At 45.4% G+C, this 19,806-nt stretch overlaps 3 protein-coding genes across 7 annotated transcripts; 2 read left to right on the forward strand and 1 right to left on the reverse strand.

The window, feature by feature from the left end:
* Nucleotides 1-139: 139 nt before the first annotated feature.
* On the forward strand, nucleotides 140-7,484 carry fam83e (family with sequence similarity 83 member E). 3 transcript variants are annotated; one of them, XM_029247649.1, is made up of 8 exons: nucleotides 140-258; nucleotides 768-1,528; nucleotides 3,363-3,509; nucleotides 3,844-3,968; nucleotides 4,269-4,670; nucleotides 5,023-5,293; nucleotides 5,454-5,657; nucleotides 7,053-7,484. In XM_029247649.1, exons 2-8 carry the CDS (start codon nucleotides 1,064-1,066, stop codon nucleotides 7,242-7,244), a joined length of 1,806 nt encoding a protein of 601 aa, XP_029103482.1. In that variant the 5' UTR covers nucleotides 140-258; nucleotides 768-1,063; the 3' UTR covers nucleotides 7,245-7,484. The 3 variants fall into 3 exon arrangements, with proteins under 3 accessions (XP_029103482.1, XP_029103481.1, XP_029103483.1); XM_029247648.1 differs by lacking the exon at nucleotides 140-258 and adding an exon at nucleotides 354-468; XM_029247650.1 differs by lacking the exon at nucleotides 140-258 and adding an exon at nucleotides 359-399.
* Nucleotides 7,485-10,122: 2,638 nt separating this feature from the next.
* utp3 (UTP3 small subunit processome component) lies at nucleotides 10,123-15,504 on the forward strand. Its single transcript, XM_018725460.1, has 16 exons — nucleotides 10,123-10,179; nucleotides 10,590-10,677; nucleotides 11,733-11,789; nucleotides 12,068-12,124; nucleotides 12,251-12,344; nucleotides 12,541-12,609; nucleotides 12,786-12,907; nucleotides 13,028-13,186; nucleotides 13,532-13,603; nucleotides 13,741-13,781; nucleotides 14,007-14,103; nucleotides 14,319-14,435; nucleotides 14,549-14,694; nucleotides 14,777-14,831; nucleotides 14,976-15,083; nucleotides 15,194-15,504. The coding sequence occupies exons 1-16, from the start codon at nucleotides 10,163-10,165 to the stop codon at nucleotides 15,281-15,283; spliced, it is 1,389 nt and encodes a 462-aa protein (XP_018580976.1). The 5' UTR covers nucleotides 10,123-10,162; the 3' UTR covers nucleotides 15,284-15,504.
* Nucleotides 15,505-15,580: 76 nt separating this feature from the next.
* ppcs (phosphopantothenoylcysteine synthetase) lies at nucleotides 15,581-18,158 on the reverse strand. Of its 3 annotated transcripts, none has more exons than XM_018725493.1 (6): nucleotides 18,064-18,158; nucleotides 17,558-17,575; nucleotides 17,354-17,453; nucleotides 16,588-17,148; nucleotides 16,247-16,350; nucleotides 15,581-16,153 (listed from the first exon to the last, which is right to left on the reverse strand). In XM_018725493.1, exons 4-6 carry the CDS (start codon nucleotides 17,120-17,122, stop codon nucleotides 15,830-15,832), a joined length of 963 nt encoding a protein of 320 aa, XP_018581009.1. In that variant the 5' UTR covers nucleotides 17,123-17,148; nucleotides 17,354-17,453; nucleotides 17,558-17,575; nucleotides 18,064-18,158; the 3' UTR covers nucleotides 15,581-15,829. The 3 variants fall into 3 exon arrangements, with proteins under 3 accessions (XP_018581009.1, XP_018581008.1, XP_018581010.1); XM_018725492.1 differs by having other exon boundaries at nucleotides 16,588-17,153; XM_018725494.1 differs by lacking the exon at nucleotides 17,558-17,575 and having other exon boundaries at nucleotides 16,588-17,153.
* Between the last annotated feature and the right edge of the window lie 1,648 nt (nucleotides 18,159-19,806).

Consider the following 19,806-nt stretch of genomic DNA (forward strand, 5'->3'; position numbering starts at 1 on the left):
TAGTATCTTTCACGCAACAAGAGACGACGTGTTTTCAGGTGGGGAACGACCGAGTGGAAAGACGCACGTTCAATTACATTGACTTCGTTACAGTTGCTGTGAAGAATACGTATAAATGCCACAAAATCTCACCGAGAAGTTACGTCTTTATCGCTTAAATGAGGGGATGCCGGTAGGCCGCCCATGGGTAGTGCGTTTCACGCTCAAGGTTACGCTGTCCCAGCTCTTACCTGCAGACCTGTCCGTCCGGAACAACAGGTAAGAAGATTCTTTCAAAGAAATAAGGAGAACTGAAAGGAAAACATTTTTACTGCGGTATTTTAGCAGGCAGAATTTCAGGTAGTCAAGGAACCTGACACCGGGAGGCATTTGCTAACCGAGCGATGAAACGAGACGTAGGTGAGAACGAAGCCGTCGGAGTTGGGGAAAGGAGAAACCGGCTGATCGCCGACCGTCAACCAGCTCAAGGTCCTCGCGGTGCACGAATGGACAGATAGGCCAAAAGTATCATCTTGAAATTTGCGTTAGAAGACGACCTGCGTATTGAATGTATTAATACCAGCCTGCTCTGCTCTGTTTATTCAATATATCTGCGGGGGAACTAAGGTCTATCTGTCTGTGCGTTAACTCTTCCGGAGAAATGCTGAAATTTTTCATTACGTCGACCAGTTCAGACCGTGGCACCTTAGCAATTAATTTATAGTAGATAATGGCTCTGTTCAAGTTCCAACGTGAAATATTGTTCGTGTTGTATGCTTCTCATACAGGTGCCTGGATGAAGTTATCGTGTTGCTGCTGGTGATGAATCACAAGTCCTGCTCTACTGTCGCCGGTTTGCACTTGATCTTTAGACACGGTGTCCAGCCTTGTCGCCCGGAGGGGACGGGATTCGTTCGAAACCGACGTGGGCTGCACGACCTCGTAGAAGTTGCGATTTTGTGATTGTCGCTGCGCACCGCTGCTGTCATGAGCCGTGTCACAGCTCCGACTGCTCCGGCGTCGCCTTTGTGAGGGGCCGCCAGCTGCCCGGCTTCACCCCGACCAAGCAAGCGCGGCCTGAGCCATGTCCGACTCCCAGGAGCAGAGCCTCAAGGAGGACGTCGCGTTCGCCGAAATCCCGAAATCCAGCCCCCAGTTCTACCACTGCGAGCGGGAGCGATGTGCCCTGGAGAGCCTGCTCCGTGCGGGACCCGGGGCCTTCTACGCCCAGCTGAGCCGGGAGAACCTTGAGCCGTTCCTGTCCCCGCAGGAAGTGACCCAGCTCGGCACGTGGGCGCAGGAGCAGAGCTGCGGCGCTGCGCTGCCACTTGGGTGGGACGATGCGGAGGATGGCTCCGGAGCGCCGGACGTCTCGCTCCAGTATTGGCCCCAGGGCTCAGACGCCCCTGCGCCGTGCCTCGAGCTGGGCTGGCCCCGCAGGGATGCCTGGCTGGGGGTGGGCAGTGCCACGGTGTACAGCAGCCCACCTAAACAGCAGGCCCCACCTGTGCGTGAGGTGGTGAGGAGTCTGATACAGGGGGCTCACGGGGTAGGTGTCGTCATGCCACGTCGAGCGTTGAAACAACCTCTCAGTTTATACTGTATATGGTCGCAGAGCGACTTCACACTTCCTATGCAGAAAAGAGCCTTATATTTAGAACTCTGTGGGTTTGTTATAATAAATAGCGGAACGGAAAACGTTTGCCGACCTGCAGTTCTTCCAGGTGACTTGGTGTTGACTTTAAAAATGACCCTCTGCAAGATGGCAGCGCAGTAGCACGCGGCGCCCACTTCGGTCCTTAAATGCAGATGCCGTATTTCCACGCACTATAACCTGCCTGTAGTTCGCAGTCCACGTCCTGTCCTGTGTATTTATTTACTGTCTTGTACTCCTGTTCCGTGTTGCACCATGGTCTCGGGAGAAACGACATTTCGTTCCGCCGTATACAAGCCAAGACCTTTAAATCAATTTACAACTATTAATAAAGTTGTAGGGGTGCGGTGGCGCAGTGGGTTGGACCACAGTCCTGCTCTCCGGTGAGTCTGGGGTTCGAGTCCCGCTTGGGGTGCCTTGCGGCGGACTGGTGTCCCATCCTGGGTGTGTCCCCTCCAGCCTTACGCCCTGTGTTGCCGGGTAGGCTCCGGTTCCCTGTGACCCCGTAAGGGACAAGTGGTTCTGAAAATGTGTGTGTGTAATAAAGTTGTAGCTGAGTGTTAATACCAGTTCGCACAGGGACGTCTCGTTCACCATGGCAGGCAGTCATCACATTCAGTCGACATGGGATGCTGGTATCACACCTGGCCAGCCTCCTCAGGCCTTATCATAGGGAAAAAATCTGTGTAAGATTATTATTATTATTATTAACTAGTATCTGGCTGACACATAAAAGGGCCAAATACATTACACTAAATTACACGCGCACACACACCGGCCGAAGCCGCTTGACCCCGAGTGGGGTCGCGGCAAGCTGGAGCCTGCAGCAACACAGGGCACAAGGGTGGAGGGGACACACCCAGGACAGGACGCCAGTCCATCACAGGGCACCCCAAGCGGGACTCGAACCCCAGACCCACCGAGCAGCAGGACCTGGCCAAACCCGCTGCACCACCATGCCCCCCTCTTTTATGCAGTATAGCAATGTAAAAAAACTCTCTTTCTCTCTCTGTGATGCACCAGCTCTATTACTGTAGATTTATTATTAATCTTTGTTTTATATAATTTGTTAAGCCCAAAGTAAAATTCTACCTTCCTTCTTCGGTGATGTAATCTCTAGTTGTTCCTCACAACGAGCCTGATGAAGCTATTGCTACTATTGGCATTGTACCCTCAGCACTTTCTGTATCTACTCTCCGTTTTGTTCCCGATGTACCTACAATATCTATTGTCTCTGCGCTGCTGCTGTAGTACCCGTGACCGAGGTACTTAACCATAACTGCAAAAATACTCAGCTGATATGAATACTATAAATTAATTAAATACGAGGGTGTGGTGGCGCAGCGGGTTTGGCCGGTGGGTCCAGGGTTCGAGCCCTGCTTGTGGTGCCTTGTGATGGACTGGCGTCCCGTCCAGGGTGCTTCCCCTCACCTTTCAGCCTCGCATCCTGTGTTGCTGGGTTAGGCTCCGGTTCGCCACGACCCACCTTGAGGCAAGCAGTTTCAGACAGTGTGTGTGTGTGTGTGTACATTGAATGCAACATATAATTTCACAAGGAATCCGTGTGTAATTTGTTGTACTGAATAAAAACAGGGCATAGGAAAGGGTCGAATCTAAAGCTCACGTGTTTCAGAACCCTACAAAACCCAAACTAACAAATGTCGGCTGAAGAATTAGTTTTTATTTCTATCGCTCTCTTTGAGTAAAAATAATTGTGTATGTTAACCAGGTCGTCGCCGTGGTGACGGACAGGCTGACGGATAACACCGTAATAGGAGATTTGTGTGCTGCAGCATCCCGAGGCGTCCCTGTGTATATCATCCTGAACCTGAGGTCAGCTCAGCAGAGCTGCATCTCCCAAAGACTGAAACACCAGGTGAGAAATCGCTGCTGGAATTAAGAGGGACAAGAAATGAACCCCAACAACACAGTCCAGGCGAGACAGTCCATTGACTGCTGCTCTGGCTCCCTGTCGCCGGGCAGAACTCCGTGAAACCAAGTCATAAGGACTTGACTGGACAAGTGTCCAATCAGCCCTCACAATTTCCGCAGAAATGTTACCATCTCCTCTGCGTCTTTATGAAAGAAGACCTTGTCAATAACATCCGAAATCAGGAGCACAAAACCGCTTTTTTTTTGTTCAGATTGCACTGTCGTTTTGAGCGCGTTCAGAATACCTGGCTACTCGATGCTTCTTTCTGCACGAACAGAACATTCGAGTCCGAATTTTGGGCGGTAAGTCGTTTTGCTCACGGGATGGGAAGATGGTGACAGGAGAGCTGAAAGAAAACTTCCTCCTGGTGGATGTGGAAACAGTGATAACAGGGAGTTACAGGTGAGACAGCCTCATTCGTGGCCCAAAGGCTCCAATGTGATCTAATTTAAACATCTCAGATATCCTGGCAAGGTCTGGCCTCTCATGATGCTAAAAGCTCATGAACTGAGCAGCTGGAAGTGCATTTGTTAGACCTGGACCCAAAAGTTGCTGGTTTGGATCTCACCTCCAGCTGTAGTACCCTTGAGCAAGGTACTTACCCTCAATTGCTCCAGAAAAATTACTCGGCTGTATAAACGGGTCAATTGTAAGTTTGGCGAAAAGCGTCAGATACATGTAGCTTTGGTCTCTGTCTTCCAGCCTCACATGGGCTGATGCCCACCTGCACCGTCAGTTGGTCATGGTTCTGACGGGACCGGTGGTCGCGTCTTTTGATGAAGAGTTTCGGACCCTGTTTGCCGCATCCCTTCCCATCCCAAACACGTGGATAGAGGAAGAGCCCCCAATGAAGAAGGAGGCGATACCGTTCCCGTTTGCAGAAACCCACAGCCAACCGCATCTACCTTTGAGAAGCCCCAGTCCCGCAACGAGTCCCGTACCCTCAGACTCCTTCCACGACTGGGAAGTGGACTGGGAAGCCCTTGGGGTGACCAAGTACCACTGCGATCCTGATGAAACTGTTGGAGAACTTGAAGAGCTGCTGAAGCCCCAACAACATCTGACCCCCGATCCAAGCCGGAAAGATTCGCTACCAGGTGACAAGTATGTGGACCAGTGTCTCCGCCTGCACTTTTCAGTCAGGTCCATTGGTCACGTTAAATTAAACGGAATCAAAACCACCGAAATGGCAGCAGTGCTTGAATTGTCGATGTGGCGCACTCATTGTATTTTTCTCCGAGATGTACGTCACTTCGGAGGAAAGAGTCTGCTAAATGAATAAGGATAAATGTCAATTAATAATGAATAAATGTAATAAATGTGACAGATGTCTCGGTTATGACAGCTGATAGAGGTGATGGACAGAGGTGCGAATTCAATATTTTGAAAGACTGCTTGTAATTTGCTGTTCTCGCTTGTTGTTATATATGATGCCATATGGTGTCGCTTTCCGTAGGAGTTCACTCATAGATGCAGAACCTCAGTACCGACCCCACTTGGCATCAAGACCCAGCGATGCTATTGAAAAGCTCAACAGATATCTCTGTAATCACAAATATGGCTCTGCTCCGAAGGCAGAATACCAATCCCTTTCTCCCGAATCGAAAAAAGAAGAGGAAAGAACACAATTTCCCTTCTATCCTGGAAATGACAAGATTCCTGGTCCAGAGTCTAATCCAGGGACTGAGCCCGATGTGAGCTTCAAGGGCAGCAAATGTGCACCAAAAGTAAGTCTTCGATTCTCCTCTGTCTCTCTCCTCCAACAGCCGCGATGACTTGTTTCAACGCCCACACGTTTCCTTATTTATTTGTTTATTTAATTTAAATTAAATAAACAGGTGTTAAGTGATGAGAATGCTGATGAAGTCCCTCACCCTCTCATTCTAGAAGGTACTAATACTTAATGTCCCTGAGGCTTTGAAAGATGCCTCCAGTGCCCTGGATGATGTTCTGAAAAGGCTGCAGCAACGTCGAGGTTCGCTAGATGTGCCAGGACGGGGGGAAAGGACCACGTTTTCTGAAATCGACAAATCCATGAACAACCTGAGTCATTTCGATGTTAATTTCTCCGCAGACCAATTACCACCCAAGGTAAGAGAGATCGATAAGGCCGATGTTTGCAGGTTCCAGTTTTCTTACGAATTTTATTATTTATCTTGTTCCATTACATTTCACCCTCCCTTTTTCAGATTTTATTGAGGGACGGGATGATAGACATGCCCGAATTAACCAGTCATTCATTGCATTTTAATGTTCAATTTTGACAATTAAATTCCTTGTAAATATGTGTTGTACTATCATGATATAGTGTATTAAGCAACATCATAATAATTATATTCATTTTAACAATTGAAAAATATCTGAAACAACATATATAGTATAGTGGAGTATAATGGACCGCAGTCCTGCTCTCCGGTGGGTCTGGGGTTCAAGTCCCGCTGGGGGTGCCTTGCGACGGACTGGCGTCCCGTCCTGGGTGTGTCCCCTCCCTCTCTCCCGCCTTACGCCCTGTGTTGCCGGGTAGGCTCCGGTTCCCCGTGACCCCGTATGGGACAAGCGGTTCTGAAAATGTGTGTGTGTGTGTGAGTATAATGGATAAAAGAAACACTAGTTTATAGGGCACTTTCTTGTAGCACAACTGGCTTCTTGTAGAAAGGATTTTAGAGAAGAATGAGAAATTGATTATTTTTGTTTGTCACACACTGATTTTTACACCATATTCAGTGAACTTTTGAAACACAGAAATAAACCTTTCACACACACACATACACACACACGCAATGTCTACAACTGCTTGCCCCGAGCAGGGTTGCACGAGCCGGAGCATAACTCGGCAACACAGGGCGCAAGGCCGGAAGGAGAGGGAACACACCCAGGATGGAACACCAGTCCATCACAAGGCACTCCAAGCAGGACTCAAACTCCAGACCTACCAATACACCTTTCTGCCTTCTCTATTAATTTGCTTTTCTTCTTCATCAGAAAATGCAGAAACTTCCTCTTTTTACATCAGAAATAGTCAGAATAATGCAAAATTAACGTTTTTCCTTTCATGATAAAGTATCCACGTGCACACACTGGCTGAAACCTCTTGTCCCAAGTGGGGTTGTAGTGAACTGGAGCCTAATCCGGCAACACGCGGCACAAGGCAGGAGAGGGAGGGGACACACCCAGGATGGGACGCCAGTCCATCACAAGGCACCCCAGACCCACCAGAAAGCAGGACCCGGCCAAACCCGCTGCACCACTGCGCTCCAATAATACATGACCAATATTTTAGTACTAGACATGTATAAATTACCTTTTAACAGAAACATAGATCAGAAATGAGGAAGATGAAGATTCATTGGCCTTTTCTGATACATGTCTGAGATTTTAACAACCTCCATCCATGTACATACCAATGGGTCAACATGGGTGTTGTTGCACTGGATGTCTGTTAAATGCCCATTCTCTGTGATTAATTTACCTTCTATCCCTCAACAGTCTCACAATGTTTTGCGTCAGACCCCGGCTCAGGCACTGATGAGACAGCGTACTGCTGAAGCCAAGCATGGAATCACCAGACGTTCCAAGAGCTTCCTTTTTCCTACCAAGCCTAATATATCCAGCAGGGGCTTTCTCTGGGATTGGAAACAGCCAACGCTGGCCATTGACCAGGGTGCAGAGGAGAAATAACCCAAGAAAAAATCAAGAATCCCACCTGACACACAGACGTCCACATTGCATTGAGCTTCTATTAAAATGCATCTGATTGTTCAAGTAAAGAAGATGCTGTTAACAGCTTGTGTCAAAGCATCGGCAAATTTTTTATCCAAATAACGTCTCACAACATTCAGATTCTTCTGTAACTTGGGGAATTTTAAGATATTTGTTCAGGTGAAGCTATGAATGTAAGATGAACTGAGAAATGTTTAAAGTGCCTCTAAAACAACATTTGTGAATAATTGTATTATTTGAATTAATAAATCACATAATATTTTGTTAAGAGTGAAACCTAGAGAGTACACAGAAAATTAAAAAATATTTTAATTGCTTAAAACTTTGAATGATGATGTTAACGATATGGTCGTAGACATAAGACTTTTTATAGACTCCAAGAAAGGTTCTTCAGCATTTGTTTTGATCCCTCCCTTAATGATGTTAATTTATTGTGTGAAATCCCCCGTTAGGTAAATTGTATTGTGAGGGGATCAAATTAACATTATTTCTGGAAGAAAAAATAATTGGTTTCTGGATGAGGAATATGTCATGAAAAGTGAATTTAAAAACCAAAACAAAATGTATTTTTATACATTACAATGACAACACAAGCATGTTTTATATCCATTTTGTCTCATTCATTCATTCTTTATGAATAACTTCAACTTCAGGGCAGGGTTGTGGTTGTGTGGAGTCTAATGTAATTTTAATGTAATGTAATGTGTGGAGTCTACCTCACAAGCACAGGGTGTGAGACATGGTACACAGTACGCCGGACAGACGTTTCGAAAAGTTTGCTTATTGGTGTTTATTATGTAAAGAAATGAAGTTCACAACAATGCTGTCTGTGTCATTCGGAAAACATGTGGACACTGCCGTGATAAGCCCTGTGTAGGATTACAAACCAGTATCTGACTCGTCATGATCTTCATCTGAACACAAGATTAAGGCTTTATTTATAATAATGCACTGCTATTCAGGTCATTAAAGGGGTTTATCTGACTGTGGCATATATAGCATAGCTGGAGAAGCAACATCAGCTGTGTGATGATGGGGTGGGATGGTGGCACGGCAAGCAGTGCTACTGACTCACAGTGCCTTGGCTGTGCGAGAGGATGTGGGTTTGATCCCTGCTCAGTCTGTGTGGAATTTGCATGTTCTCCCCTTGTCTGTATGTGTTTCCTCTGGGTGCTCTGGTTTCCTCCCGCAGTCCAAAGCCGTGCTGTTCAGCTTCCCCCATAGCGTGTGAGTGACACAGAGAGAGAGTGTGTTTCACTGATGTATGGATGAGTGACCCAGTGTAAGTCACTGTGGTGAAGGTGTGTGGCCTGGTAACGCTACATAGAGTTCATTGGAAGTTGCTTTGGAGAAAAGTGTCTGCTAAACACACACACACACACACACACACACACTTTCAGAACCGCTTGTCCCATACGGGGTCACGGAGCCCACCCGGTAACACAGGGCATAAGGCCAGAGGGGGAGGGGACACACCCAGGACAGGACACCAGTCTGTCGCAAGGCACCCCAAGCGGGACTCGAACCCCAGACCCACCGGAGAGCAGGACTGTGGTCCAACCCACTGCACCACCGCACCCCTGTCTGCTAAATAAATAAATGTAAATGTGTATTTATATCTACCCCAGTACATTTATTCATTTAGCAGACGGTTTCCTCCAAAGCGACGTGCATCTCAGAGAAAATACAATGTGTACATTACATTAGGAAGAGTGACATGGAGGCAGATGCGTGATTCTTAAGTGCAGTTTGTTTTTTTCCACCATATGAACCAAGGGGGGTGCGGTGGCGCAGTGGGTTGGACCAGGTCCTGCTCTCCAGTGGGTCTAGGGTTCAAGTCCCGCTGGGTGTGTCCCCTCCCCCTCCGGCCTTACGCCCCGTGTTGCCGGGTAGGCTCCGGCTCCCCGCGACCCCGTATGGGACAAGCGGTTCAGAAAATGTGTGTGTGTGAACCAATGTTCATCACACGAGTACCTGTATAAATCTTTCAGAATACAGGGATTGACGATTCCTGATCACCTTCCTCCTCTTTTTTTTTTTTGATATACATATAAACATTTACGAACATTACAGGAGCAGCTGTGTAAAGGTTTATCCGGGCATCATCTTAAAGTTTCAGAGACTGAACATTTATAGGCCTTACAGGAACAGAGGACACACAACCCTGACAACTGGACTAGGTAGCTGCAGAGAAGCGCCTAACAGTCTGCGTCACCTCACCAGTTTATATATATATATATATATGTGTATATTGCTCTGCTATATAAACTGTTAAAAAATTATAGTAACAATAATAATTCCTTAACTATTTTCTTTTCATTTTTCCTCGTTATACCGAGTTTGTGTCGTACAAGACCCGTTATGTGAGGAGTGAGTGTATTACAATATTCAAAGACTGTGGAATAATAAATGCAATTATTTGTGGCCAACAAGGCAAGTATTGCTGCGAACTGCACTCTCGCAGGCTTTAGTCTAGTGTATCTTAGTGGGACACATGAAAGCAGATTACTAGACAGAAATTTTTTTAAAAAAATTACATTCTGTAAATCGTTCAGAATTTTAATCTAAGCTTTATTTGTATTCCACTGGCTCTTTTGCCTTTTCTTTAGTATCTTTATACAGCTGTCCTCTTTGTTGCCGTCTCTGTGCTATTGTGTTCTGTTTATTAAACAACATATGCTATATTTCGCAACGGTCGCTGGTATAAATCGTAACAGTTCGGAGAACCAATAGAAAGGCCGTATTCAGCAACGGTCGCTGTTATTAAACGTCAAGGCTTTCAAACCCAATAGAAACGCTCGATTTTTGCCAGTGTTTCTTTCAGCACCACACGTATCCGGCGCGTAATTATCGACGCAGCACAGTAAGGAAGCAGCATGGTGCGAGAGAGGAGGTAAGTGAATGGCCCCGTTGTTACCTTATTTGCGCGTTTATGGCACCACATGTCTTAGAGTAGTGCGCCGTATGTTCAATGTAAACTGTCCAGTTAGCAAAACCTGTCGTACTTTCGCAATTCTTAAAATATAAACGATCAGACGCCTAAAAATCATGGGCCTTTGCAAGTGGATTCTCGATTCTTGCGTTGTTGACTTGTAGTGTCATGATATATATGTTATCTGGTTTTGTGGCTTATGCAGTACTCAGTACTTTGCTGATGGATTTAATGTGTGAGTTACAGGTGCCTGCTAAACGGAGACAGGTTTCATTCTTCATTATCTTTTTTATTCTTCAACGTTTACCTTGATGTTTGTGCAGTCACGTGTAATTTCACTACTGTCTCTTATTCTCACCGTCTCCTTTTAGAGTGGTCCGTAAGCCGAAGGCGAAAATATCGGAGCAGTATGATAGCGATGACTCTGCTGCTTACAAGGACATGCAGGTCCCTGACAAAGTACGGGTTACACAGTGCGTAAACAGACACAGGCTCTCTATGATGATGTATTCCATACTGTCTGTAAGGCCAGCATGCTCTTACATTTACATTACACTTATTTAGCAGACTCTTTTCTCCAAAGTGACTTCCCGTGAACTCTATGTAGTTTTATGAGCCCACACACCTTGTTCACCAAGGTGATTTACTGCTAGATACACTACTTACAATGGGTCACTCATCCATACAGCAGTGGAACACACTCTCTCTGTGACACTCACACACTATGGGAGAACCTGAACAGCATGTCTTTGGAGTGTGGGAGGAAACCAGAGCACCCAGAAGAAACCCACGCAGACACAGGGAGAACATGCAAACTCCACACAGACTGAGCGGGGATCAAACCCACATCCTCTCGCACCACCCAGGTGCTGTGAGACAGCAGCGCTACTTGCTGGGCCACAATGCTGCTCTTAAATTTAACTTCTATGGGACATGTGGTTTGGGATGAGGACCTTCTACAAGCTAATGATTTGACTCTAAAATGGCAAGTCCCTTAATAATGAAGTGGCTTTGGGAAAGCAGAATAAGCTTGACTGACATAGTTTCAGTTTGTCATGCCATCTCGGTTTTTCCTTTGCTAGTTGCTGTGGTCTTTAGGAAAGTGATCTGTGTTTCTGCATCTCAGACTCAATGAATGAATTGTTTCTCATTCTAGATATATTAATAGAAAGATACAGTATTTGGCTGTAAATATGTGCTCATGCATTATACCTCTGCTATTTGAATTCAGAAATCAAACCCAGACTTGTACTAAATTCCACATGTAATAGAGAAAATGCTTTTATTGTAGGATTAAACTGTCCTGAAAATGGGTGCTTTAAAAGGCATATTCAGTTTTTCGGTATCATCCAGCCGTAAAATCTTTAGAATGATATGCATTGGGGTCGTATAGAGAAATTCAAGCTTCAGCAAGATAAACATTTGCAGACATTAGGAATCCTCTTCTATTGCTGCTGTAACAACTTATTCCCTGAGATTTGGAGACTGACTGGAATTCCCATTTCTTTCCATAGAGATCTTCCAGGTATACAGAAGATGAAATTGATGAGTTCCACAATGACAAAATTTTGGTTGGTACTCAAAGAGTTGAATCCTCCTTTTATAAAAACATTGCATAACACCAGTGTTTCTTAATGGACTAGTGTTTTTAGTATTAAAAATAATTGACATGTGAAATAACAGATAAGGTCTGTGAAGAAATACATGTGACAATGCAAATGTCAGCTGTGAAGCAGTAATTTATGTAAGTTTTTATTGTTGCGATTTTACATTTAAGTCTTAGTTTAATTTGTTGCTCTTCGTGCTATTTCCACTTCTGATCCTCATGTTGTGTGTCAATTCTCTGCAGAAACTACTTGCACATGGTGTGCAAGAGGATGATGACCAGGAGGACATTGATGATGAGGTGAGGAAAACATGTTGGATGATTTGATTGTTAAGGAAATGTAATTACTACTTAAAGGTTGCAGTTTGACAGTGTCTGTGCGCCTGGCATACTGTGAATGAAGGAATTCTTCCATTTCTGTCTCAGGAGGAGGTGATGCCTCTGGACGATTTTGATTCGGAGGAGGAGGAGGAAGTGGAGACAGACATGGAGAGTGACCTTGAAGGAAAGAAGGAAGATGGTGGGTAATGTGGTGTTAGTGTGTGGATGGGTTTGAGGACAGGATTCTGGCAGGAACCTTCAGTGTTACGGAAATGTCTATCTGCAGTCACAACATTATCAAGCCTCCTCATTAAGTATTAATTTTTGTGTGTTTACAATATTTGTCTGTATTGCTTTGTGTTGTGATACAAGATGCACTACAATGTCCTTTGCAGATCTTCCCAGTGATATGGCGTGGGGACTTAGGAAGAAGACGTTCTACAATTCCGATTATACTGCAGTCAGTAAGTGCTTAATCGCCGATATTAATCAAAAATGTTTCATTGTAACATTACCTTTTTGTAACATTTTAGTAGCTAAAACAACAAGTTCCTGTAGTTTAAATACATGATGGTAATTGGTGCTTCAGGATTCTGTGTAGAAGAGTTTGAGTTAAAACCTATACTGGTGTTTATTGTAGAGGGGAAATCTAAAGACGAAGCTGAAGCTGAGGAAGAAGAGGAAGAAGAGGAAGCCAAGAGCATCCAGAAACGTCTGGTGGGGAATCTCAGTGAAGAGGACTATGACCTGCATCTCCTCCAGGTACCCGCACTGGTTGCCACTGTTGCCTCATTTAATGAGGTTCCTTTATACTTGCCATGTTTTGAAGGACTCCTGCCCTGCTGGTCCTCATCTCTTTACCGCTCTCTCCGCCTGTGGTAGGAGTTTGCTGTAGAGGAGGAGGGTGAAGTCCAGAAGGCTATGGAGAAAGACCAGAAGATTGTGAAGGACCTGAAGGCAATGTCCCAGAAGGAGAAGCTGAGACTGCTGAAGAAAGAATCTCCAGAGCTGATGGGGCTTATCCAGGACTTCAAATTCAAGGTACCATCAGCCTTCCACAAGCATTGCCATGTAGTTGGACACCTAAAGAGGTTCTGTGACTGATGAACTTTTATTGTCACGCAGTTATAAGCAGCGCACCAGGTAACACTGGTATCTCACAGTGACTGAGCGATGTGTATGAAAAGCGCACAAGTTGTTTCCATGTGTCAAGTTGACTTAGTGGAAGCTTCCCCGCAATTACATGAATCGAGATACTGCTAGCCAGTGGTTATTTGAGTGTGCATGTCTAGATTCTAAGTACCAGCTTTGCACAAGTAATGATGTGAAGGACTCTTTTTGATTAAGACCTGCATGGCTGACCATGTCTCCTAATGTTGCGTGTAGCTGACCGAACTTAGAGACGAGCTGCAGCCTCTTCTGGAGATGGTCAAAAGTGGGCAGATCCCTGCAGGGAAGGTGAGGTCCAACCACTAAGGCACTATAGGAAATTTTATAACATTTACATATGGAAAAACATAGTAATTCTATTTTTGTACTAAACATGTAGTCATTATCTCTCAGTGTAAAACATTATTCTGTCAATGTTCCTATAGGGAGCAGAATACCTCAAGACTAAACAGCAGCTCTATTTGAAGTAAGTTGAACCCCTGCCTTGCACAATTATGCCAGCTCATAATTAGCAGTGAAGAAATAAGGGTCATGAATACAACCAACAAACTTATTTGCAGGAGAAAGCGTAACATCGTGTTAACTTTGTTATACTAGCAAGTTATACAACTGACTAATCGGTTCAGTCTGCCTGCTGTAATGGGATTTGTTTTGGTGTGTTTCCCTCCACCTCTCCACCCCCCAACAACAGTTACTGCACAAATATCAGTTTTTACCTGGTGCTGAAGGCCAAGCGCATTCCAGCTCAGAATCATCCTGTGATCGAGAGACTGGTCTCCTACAGGAACGTAAGTTTCTTCTCCAGCTCAGAAATTTTTTGCTGAGCTCCCAATTTCTTGGCGTTTGGTGTGTTTTGTTTAGGACAGATTCATAACTGTTCTAGGCAGGACGTTTACACTGGAAACCTGTTTCTACACTCCTTTTTCCACAATGTCAGTTAAATGTGCACGAGCAAATGTTGGTTCAAGATGTGGTTTTGTGCGTTCCATGGTCCTCCCTACAGCTAATAAATGATCTTGCTGAAGTGGATGCTAGATTGGCCCCCCAGTTGCGCATGCTACTTTCTGGAGCTCTGCTGGAAAGCACTATCAAGAAGCCTGCCAGTAACCCCCCCAGGAAGGTACGATGGGGAAGTGGGGTGAAGGAAAGGTGTATTTTCAAAATCATTTACTCAGTACCTGAAGTCAGGTTTGTTTGCTGGAGCAGCAGGTTGACTTGTGTAGTGTTCATCAGGTGACCAGAGATGCTGTACTTGATGCCTGCGAGGAGTCTGAGTCAAACTCTGATCTGGATGAGGAGGCAGCACTGCGCTTTTATAGAGAGGTGGAGAAGCGCCTGAAACAGAAGAGGAAACGCAAACAGCCACAGCCCATGGAAATGTAAGTGGCAGAACAGCTGGCCATGGCCATGGCCATAAGAATGGAGGTCAGGAGATCTCATTCATAGGATTTTCTCTTTCAGATTAGAGGAAGAGGAGGATGTGGATCCAGATAGCAAGAGAGGAATCACCTACCAGGTACAGTACATGCCACTCACCTACAATAGACAGTTCAGCTTTTCACAACAGGCTCTGAATTTAATAATGTACCCTTCACAGAAAGTGTAGTCTACCTGTAAGCTGGCAGGTTGATGTGATACACTTGGGTATTATGTGTAATAGATGGCTAAGAACAAGGGACTCACACCAAAGAGGAAGAAGATCGACCGGAATCCAAGAGTCAAGCACAGAGAGAAGTTCAGGCGGGCCAAGATTCGCAGGAGGGGTCAGGTATGTGAAGCTGGCCCCTCTCACTCTACTAAAATGTTCAGTCAGTTCTGTTAACATTTGTTTCATGTGATTGGTTGAGAACTCATGGCTCAAATTGATCTTTGTTCCAGGTGCAAGAAGTTCACAAGGAAATGGAGAGATACGGTGGAGAAATATCTGGTATTCGTGCTGGGGTTAAGAAAAGTATTAAACTAAAGTAATGGACATGGCTAATGTAGGACCGAATGGAAAGAACCAGGGAGTATGTGGTGACTGAGTGGAATGGCAAGGACAGGCTTGGCTGAACTTCTACCGAACAAGGGCCACAAGGAGAACATATTCCTTGGCAGTCTGTATAAATAGCTTTTTTGTGATTATCTTTAAAAGTAATGCTTGTACTGTTTGACAGCACTGTTTCATATGAGTAAAGCCTTTTTCCTACTACCTGAAAGCTTCAGTGTCACTTTCGTGAAATGAACAGCTGCATATATGCTACAGAACCATGATTTATTGGTGATAATGACCAACCGTATAGTGCTTCCCAACATGACAGGTACATGTTTCCTGCAGTGAGAATAAGCTCAGTAGCACATCACTGGTTGCCCAATGCCTGACATACATGATTCATACATTTAAATGGGAGATTGTAAGCATTAATTCAAAACAATCACGCAGGAGCTGGAGAAAGACACATGAAGAGACAGTTACATTTGTTTTCGTTAAGCAAGTGATGTGTGGTCACATAATCAGTTATGGCTAAGGAGTCTTTAGTCCTGCTGAGTCATGAAATGGGTATGGGCAGCAAACAGGTTCTGGACAATCCGCTCTTCGATTTCTACCTCCTGGCGCATTTCCTCTTCAGTGAGGGCTAACTCGACCTGGTCATCCTGCGTCACCACCACTACATAACCGCGCCGTGTGTCCAAAACGTTGGCTATCACAGCATGGTGCCGGTATGTGGCTAAGGCCTGGCGTGCACGCTCCAGCAAAATGGATGGGTTTGTCTCCAGTTTGAACGAGATGACAAATGCCTTTGGGGCCCAGTCCTTGACAAGTGGCCTCAGCATTTTGGGGACCATCTTCATGCTGATCTGTGGGAAAGATACAGACTCAGTTTTTGATCTTCTGTATGGATTGGCGTAAGAATAGCAATATCACTACCAAACCTGAATTTCAACCATCACCTGCAGCGGTCCATTGGATGACTGGATCTTGTGTTCTGGCATTTCAGACGGAGGGATATAGAAATCCGAAACTGCAGCAGCTAAGTAAAACATAGCTTTTGACCCTGCAAAATGAGCAAACATGAGAGCATGATCCTTAGTACATATTACTATTTTGTAATCACTGGCCAGGTTTTTGTTCCAGCCAGGAAGATGACCACTTGATTCCATTTACTGTTCAGAATGAACCCATTTTGTCTTATGTTCTAAGTTAAAAATGAAATAAGGACAGTTGGAAAACAAACTAGTCTTGCAGTATGGAACCTGCACTGCTGAATTTTTTGGAGAGCTGGAATGCCTACCTATGGTGCTAAGGGCTTGGGCTGCAGCTTTGAGAAGATGCAGGTACTCCGACAAGGTGCTGAACTCCACAGGAAGTAATAGTCCTCCTTTTTTCACCTCCTGGTAACGCTTCAGCACCGGTCCAATATTGGGCAGTACCTGCTCGTCTGCCACGACTTGGCAAGAGGTTCCAGTTCCATCCTCTAGCCGTAGGCTGTCAAGCAGGTTGACCCCAGCGTATCTACGCGTGTACGGATAGAGGGAGCGGTGCCGGTGCAGGAACACCACAGCATAGCCCAGTTCCAGAAAGTACTCAGCGGAAGTGGCCCCTCGTCGCCCGCTGCTGAAGTTGTCCAGGAAACGCACTGTCCTGGACTCCAGGGGCACCTTGGTGCCACCCGAGGTGACAAGGACCACCCTGCGACCTGCGGAGCCGTGCCGTTCAGCAAACTCCGTCATGAGCCCCTTCACTGTTTCTACGTGGGAGGGTGCAGCAAACTCCTGTGCCAGCCTGCCCTCTACAATGGGAGAGGAGGGGGTCTCTGCACTTGCCATGGCAAGTTTTTCTAAGGAAACGTCTTCTTACCTCCAAAAGACAGGAAATTAAATAATTAAGAGATTACCCTACATAGGCAGTTTAACAGCAGTAATGTGATGTTGCTGTAACTTCCACGCAGAAAATTACAAGCTACATGACTACAGTATTTTAAAAAGTCAATTGTGAAGTTTACTCTGTGGTTCAGCACAGTGAATCATCTTAATTTACATCTCAGATTATTAACAAACCTGTTGGTCCTTTAGCAATGGTTGCAGGGGCGAGAGCTGTCGGAAGGTTGTTGGTTCAAATCCCCCTGCTCCTGAAGGACCCTTGACCACTGAAATTACCCTAAAATGAGAGTAAGAATACCCTGCCGTGTAAATGTTGATTGTAACGCTGAGTCACCTCAGCCAAAGGTGTTAACACTTTCCCTGCCAGTCATAGGCGCCCACCTGCTGCTGGGGGTCCGACTGTGTCAGTGAGTGAGTGAAAGAGAGAGAAAGAGAGAGAGAGAGAGAAAAAACACACCACATTATCATATCATTAATACAACCACTGGGGTTCATTTGCACAGTTAAGGAGATTAGTGATTAAGTCCCACAGCTGACAATAAAATGTACTCAACTCCGCCTAATTAGCGATGTAAAATGAGCTGCACAGGGAGGTCAAGTCACTGCTCGAAGTTGGGCATTTTTTGGCAAGACTCTTAAAAGTTCATTTTAGTCACATCATCCAAAACGCTGTAGCTGAACCACATATATCTATATATCCATATATCTATATGACTGACATCCACAGGTGACGTTAGTGTTTGAACAGTCTGTCGTGAAACAGACTCGCTACACTTTCCGCAGAGTAGTAGCCATTTTTAATCTAGTAAAGTCCGCACACAACGGCGCTGTTCCAAATACAACATTTCAGAGTTCCGCAGATGTGGTTTTTAAAATGAATGTCTTACTTGGCTACAGTACTTTCTAGAAACGCGAGAGCTCACAATCCTCCGAGTTGTCAAGTCGCCCTTGTGCTCGGAGACTAATTTCCTCGGGCACGAGATTGTCCCTTCCCTGATTGGTCGACAGCAAGCAACGTAAGGCTCAAACGACCCGCTGTCGTCACTTCCTATTGTGCGCGTTCCGGGTGGTTTGTGTGCTTCTTTATAGTACCGGCGACTCTGAACTTCCACGTAGGGTGTGATACTTTGGAAGTATGTTTGTACATTTTTTTATTTTTTATTTTTTAAACGTCACAGAATATACATAGTGTATATGTCAGCTTCACGAATAACTCTCCAATTAATCATCGCATGAAGTGTGTTTCATTCATTGTAGTTGTCGCCTATGATTTCATAGTTACAGCTCCTACGACATGGATGGAGAGAAAAGAGACACGAAGCACCGAAACTGTCATTTCTCGGTGAAATATACCTCCCCACTCAACTTTGGCAGTGCCTGGATAGAGGTGCTAGGAAATTTGTAGCTTGAATAACCAAACGTGAACAACGAAATACATTTTTTCGCGTGCCGCCCAGTCACAGTCGACTTCTAAAGGCACCGTTTTATAAAATTGGCAAACTAATAACTTATCCCTCCGCGTTCCCACTGAGGGAAACTGCTATGGTCGTTACATTTTTTGAGATAAATATTCCCTAGTATTGAACCAAGCTTAATATTTTTGTAGCCCTCCAATGTGTGACGCGCAATTCTCGCCATTTTGGCCGCATTGCGCACTACTTTGTTGGTCGGAGGCGGAGGTTCGAAACATTTCGGCTCCCTGTCCCGCCGCCATTTGTACTTGGAGCGAGTTTGACGAAGCCGTTGTTGTTCCCGGAGCTGACGCTAGGTGGCGTTATGGCGCGTAAATCATGGAGCCCATCGCTCACGGCCGAATTAGAAACAAATGGCAAGATTTTTTTTTGTCTTGTTGCGGAGAAAAGTTCACTGAGTTCAAACAGCTGGAAAGTAATTTATCAGTGGGAGAGGAATTTTGGAGGACGCTGCGGAGTTTCACTTATGGAAGTCGACTTAAAATGAATCCAAAGCAAAATAACTGCAATATTGCCTAGATAGCTCTAAAATTCGTTTTTTTTTCCTAGATTAATCTCTATGATCTCTAGTCTTATGCTGAGAGATCAGTTCAGTTCTTGGTTTTCTTCTGCCCAGTTGTGAACATCACTGAGTTAGTAGTTTCAGGAGAACATTCTAGAACCGGGCCTTAGGGTCGCAAGGTTACCTGTACAGGAGGAGAATCTCAGGCGTTGTCCTTCTTCACTTTCTCCCTTTCTTCCTCTTCTTTGAGATCATCCAGTTTTTCTTTTAAAGGTTTTCAGAAAGGGAATGCAGGTATCATGGAGCATTGCTCACGTCCCAGAACTATGAAGGGGAAACAAAGAGGGCCCTACCCAAAGGGGTAGTGGATTCATTTAATGTCTGATGTGTTACTTCGCTGCGGAGTAAATACCACATGCCTGGCAGTGACAGCCTGTCCATGCAGACTGAGAGACTGCAAACATCAGGCCACGTCTTCGAACCCCCCTCCCCCCCCCCCATGAGCAATACACGCCGCTGTGCAACCCAGTCCAGCGGAGCTGAGACTTCATGAGCAGTCCTGGCAGTCAGTCGCTGAGACGTGGCTGTGGTCCTCTGAAGCTGAAGCAGCAGTAGCACCACAAAAAAATAGACATATACCGCACGTGTAATTATAT

This window comes from Scleropages formosus, chromosome 22, assembly GCF_900964775.1.
Source record: "Scleropages formosus chromosome 22, fSclFor1.1, whole genome shotgun sequence".
Classification (NCBI taxonomy): domain Eukaryota; kingdom Metazoa; phylum Chordata; class Actinopteri; order Osteoglossiformes; family Osteoglossidae; genus Scleropages; species Scleropages formosus.

Bases quoted from the DNA above. Each gene is read 5' to 3' on its own strand.
- utp3 (XM_018725460.1), top strand. The intron at 10,678-11,732 runs GTACGGGTTACA...TTCTTTCCATAG, and splicing joins ACATGCAGGTCCCTGACAAA to AGATCTTCCAGGTATACAGA. The intron at 12,908-13,027 runs GTACCCGCACTG...CGCCTGTGGTAG, and splicing joins ATGACCTGCATCTCCTCCAG to GAGTTTGCTGTAGAGGAGGA.
- ppcs (XM_018725494.1), bottom strand. From the start codon at position 17,122: ATGGCAAGTGCAGAGACCCCCTCCTCTCCCATTGTAGAGGGCAGGCTG. The intron at 16,351-16,587 runs GTAGGCATTCCA...CTCATTTTGCAG, and splicing joins CCAAGCCCTTAGCACCATAG to GGTCAAAAGCTATGTTTTAC. The intron at 16,154-16,246 runs GTGATGGTTGAA...TCTTTCCCACAG, and splicing joins CATCCAATGGACCGCTGCAG to ATCAGCATGAAGATGGTCCC.
- fam83e (XM_029247649.1), top strand. From the start codon at position 1,064: ATGTCCGACTCCCAGGAGCAGAGCCTCAAGGAGGACGTCGCGTTCGCC. The intron at 3,969-4,268 runs GTGAGACAGCCT...TCTGTCTTCCAG, and splicing joins GTGATAACAGGGAGTTACAG to CCTCACATGGGCTGATGCCC. The intron at 4,671-5,022 runs GTATGTGGACCA...CGCTTTCCGTAG, and splicing joins GATTCGCTACCAGGTGACAA to GAGTTCACTCATAGATGCAG.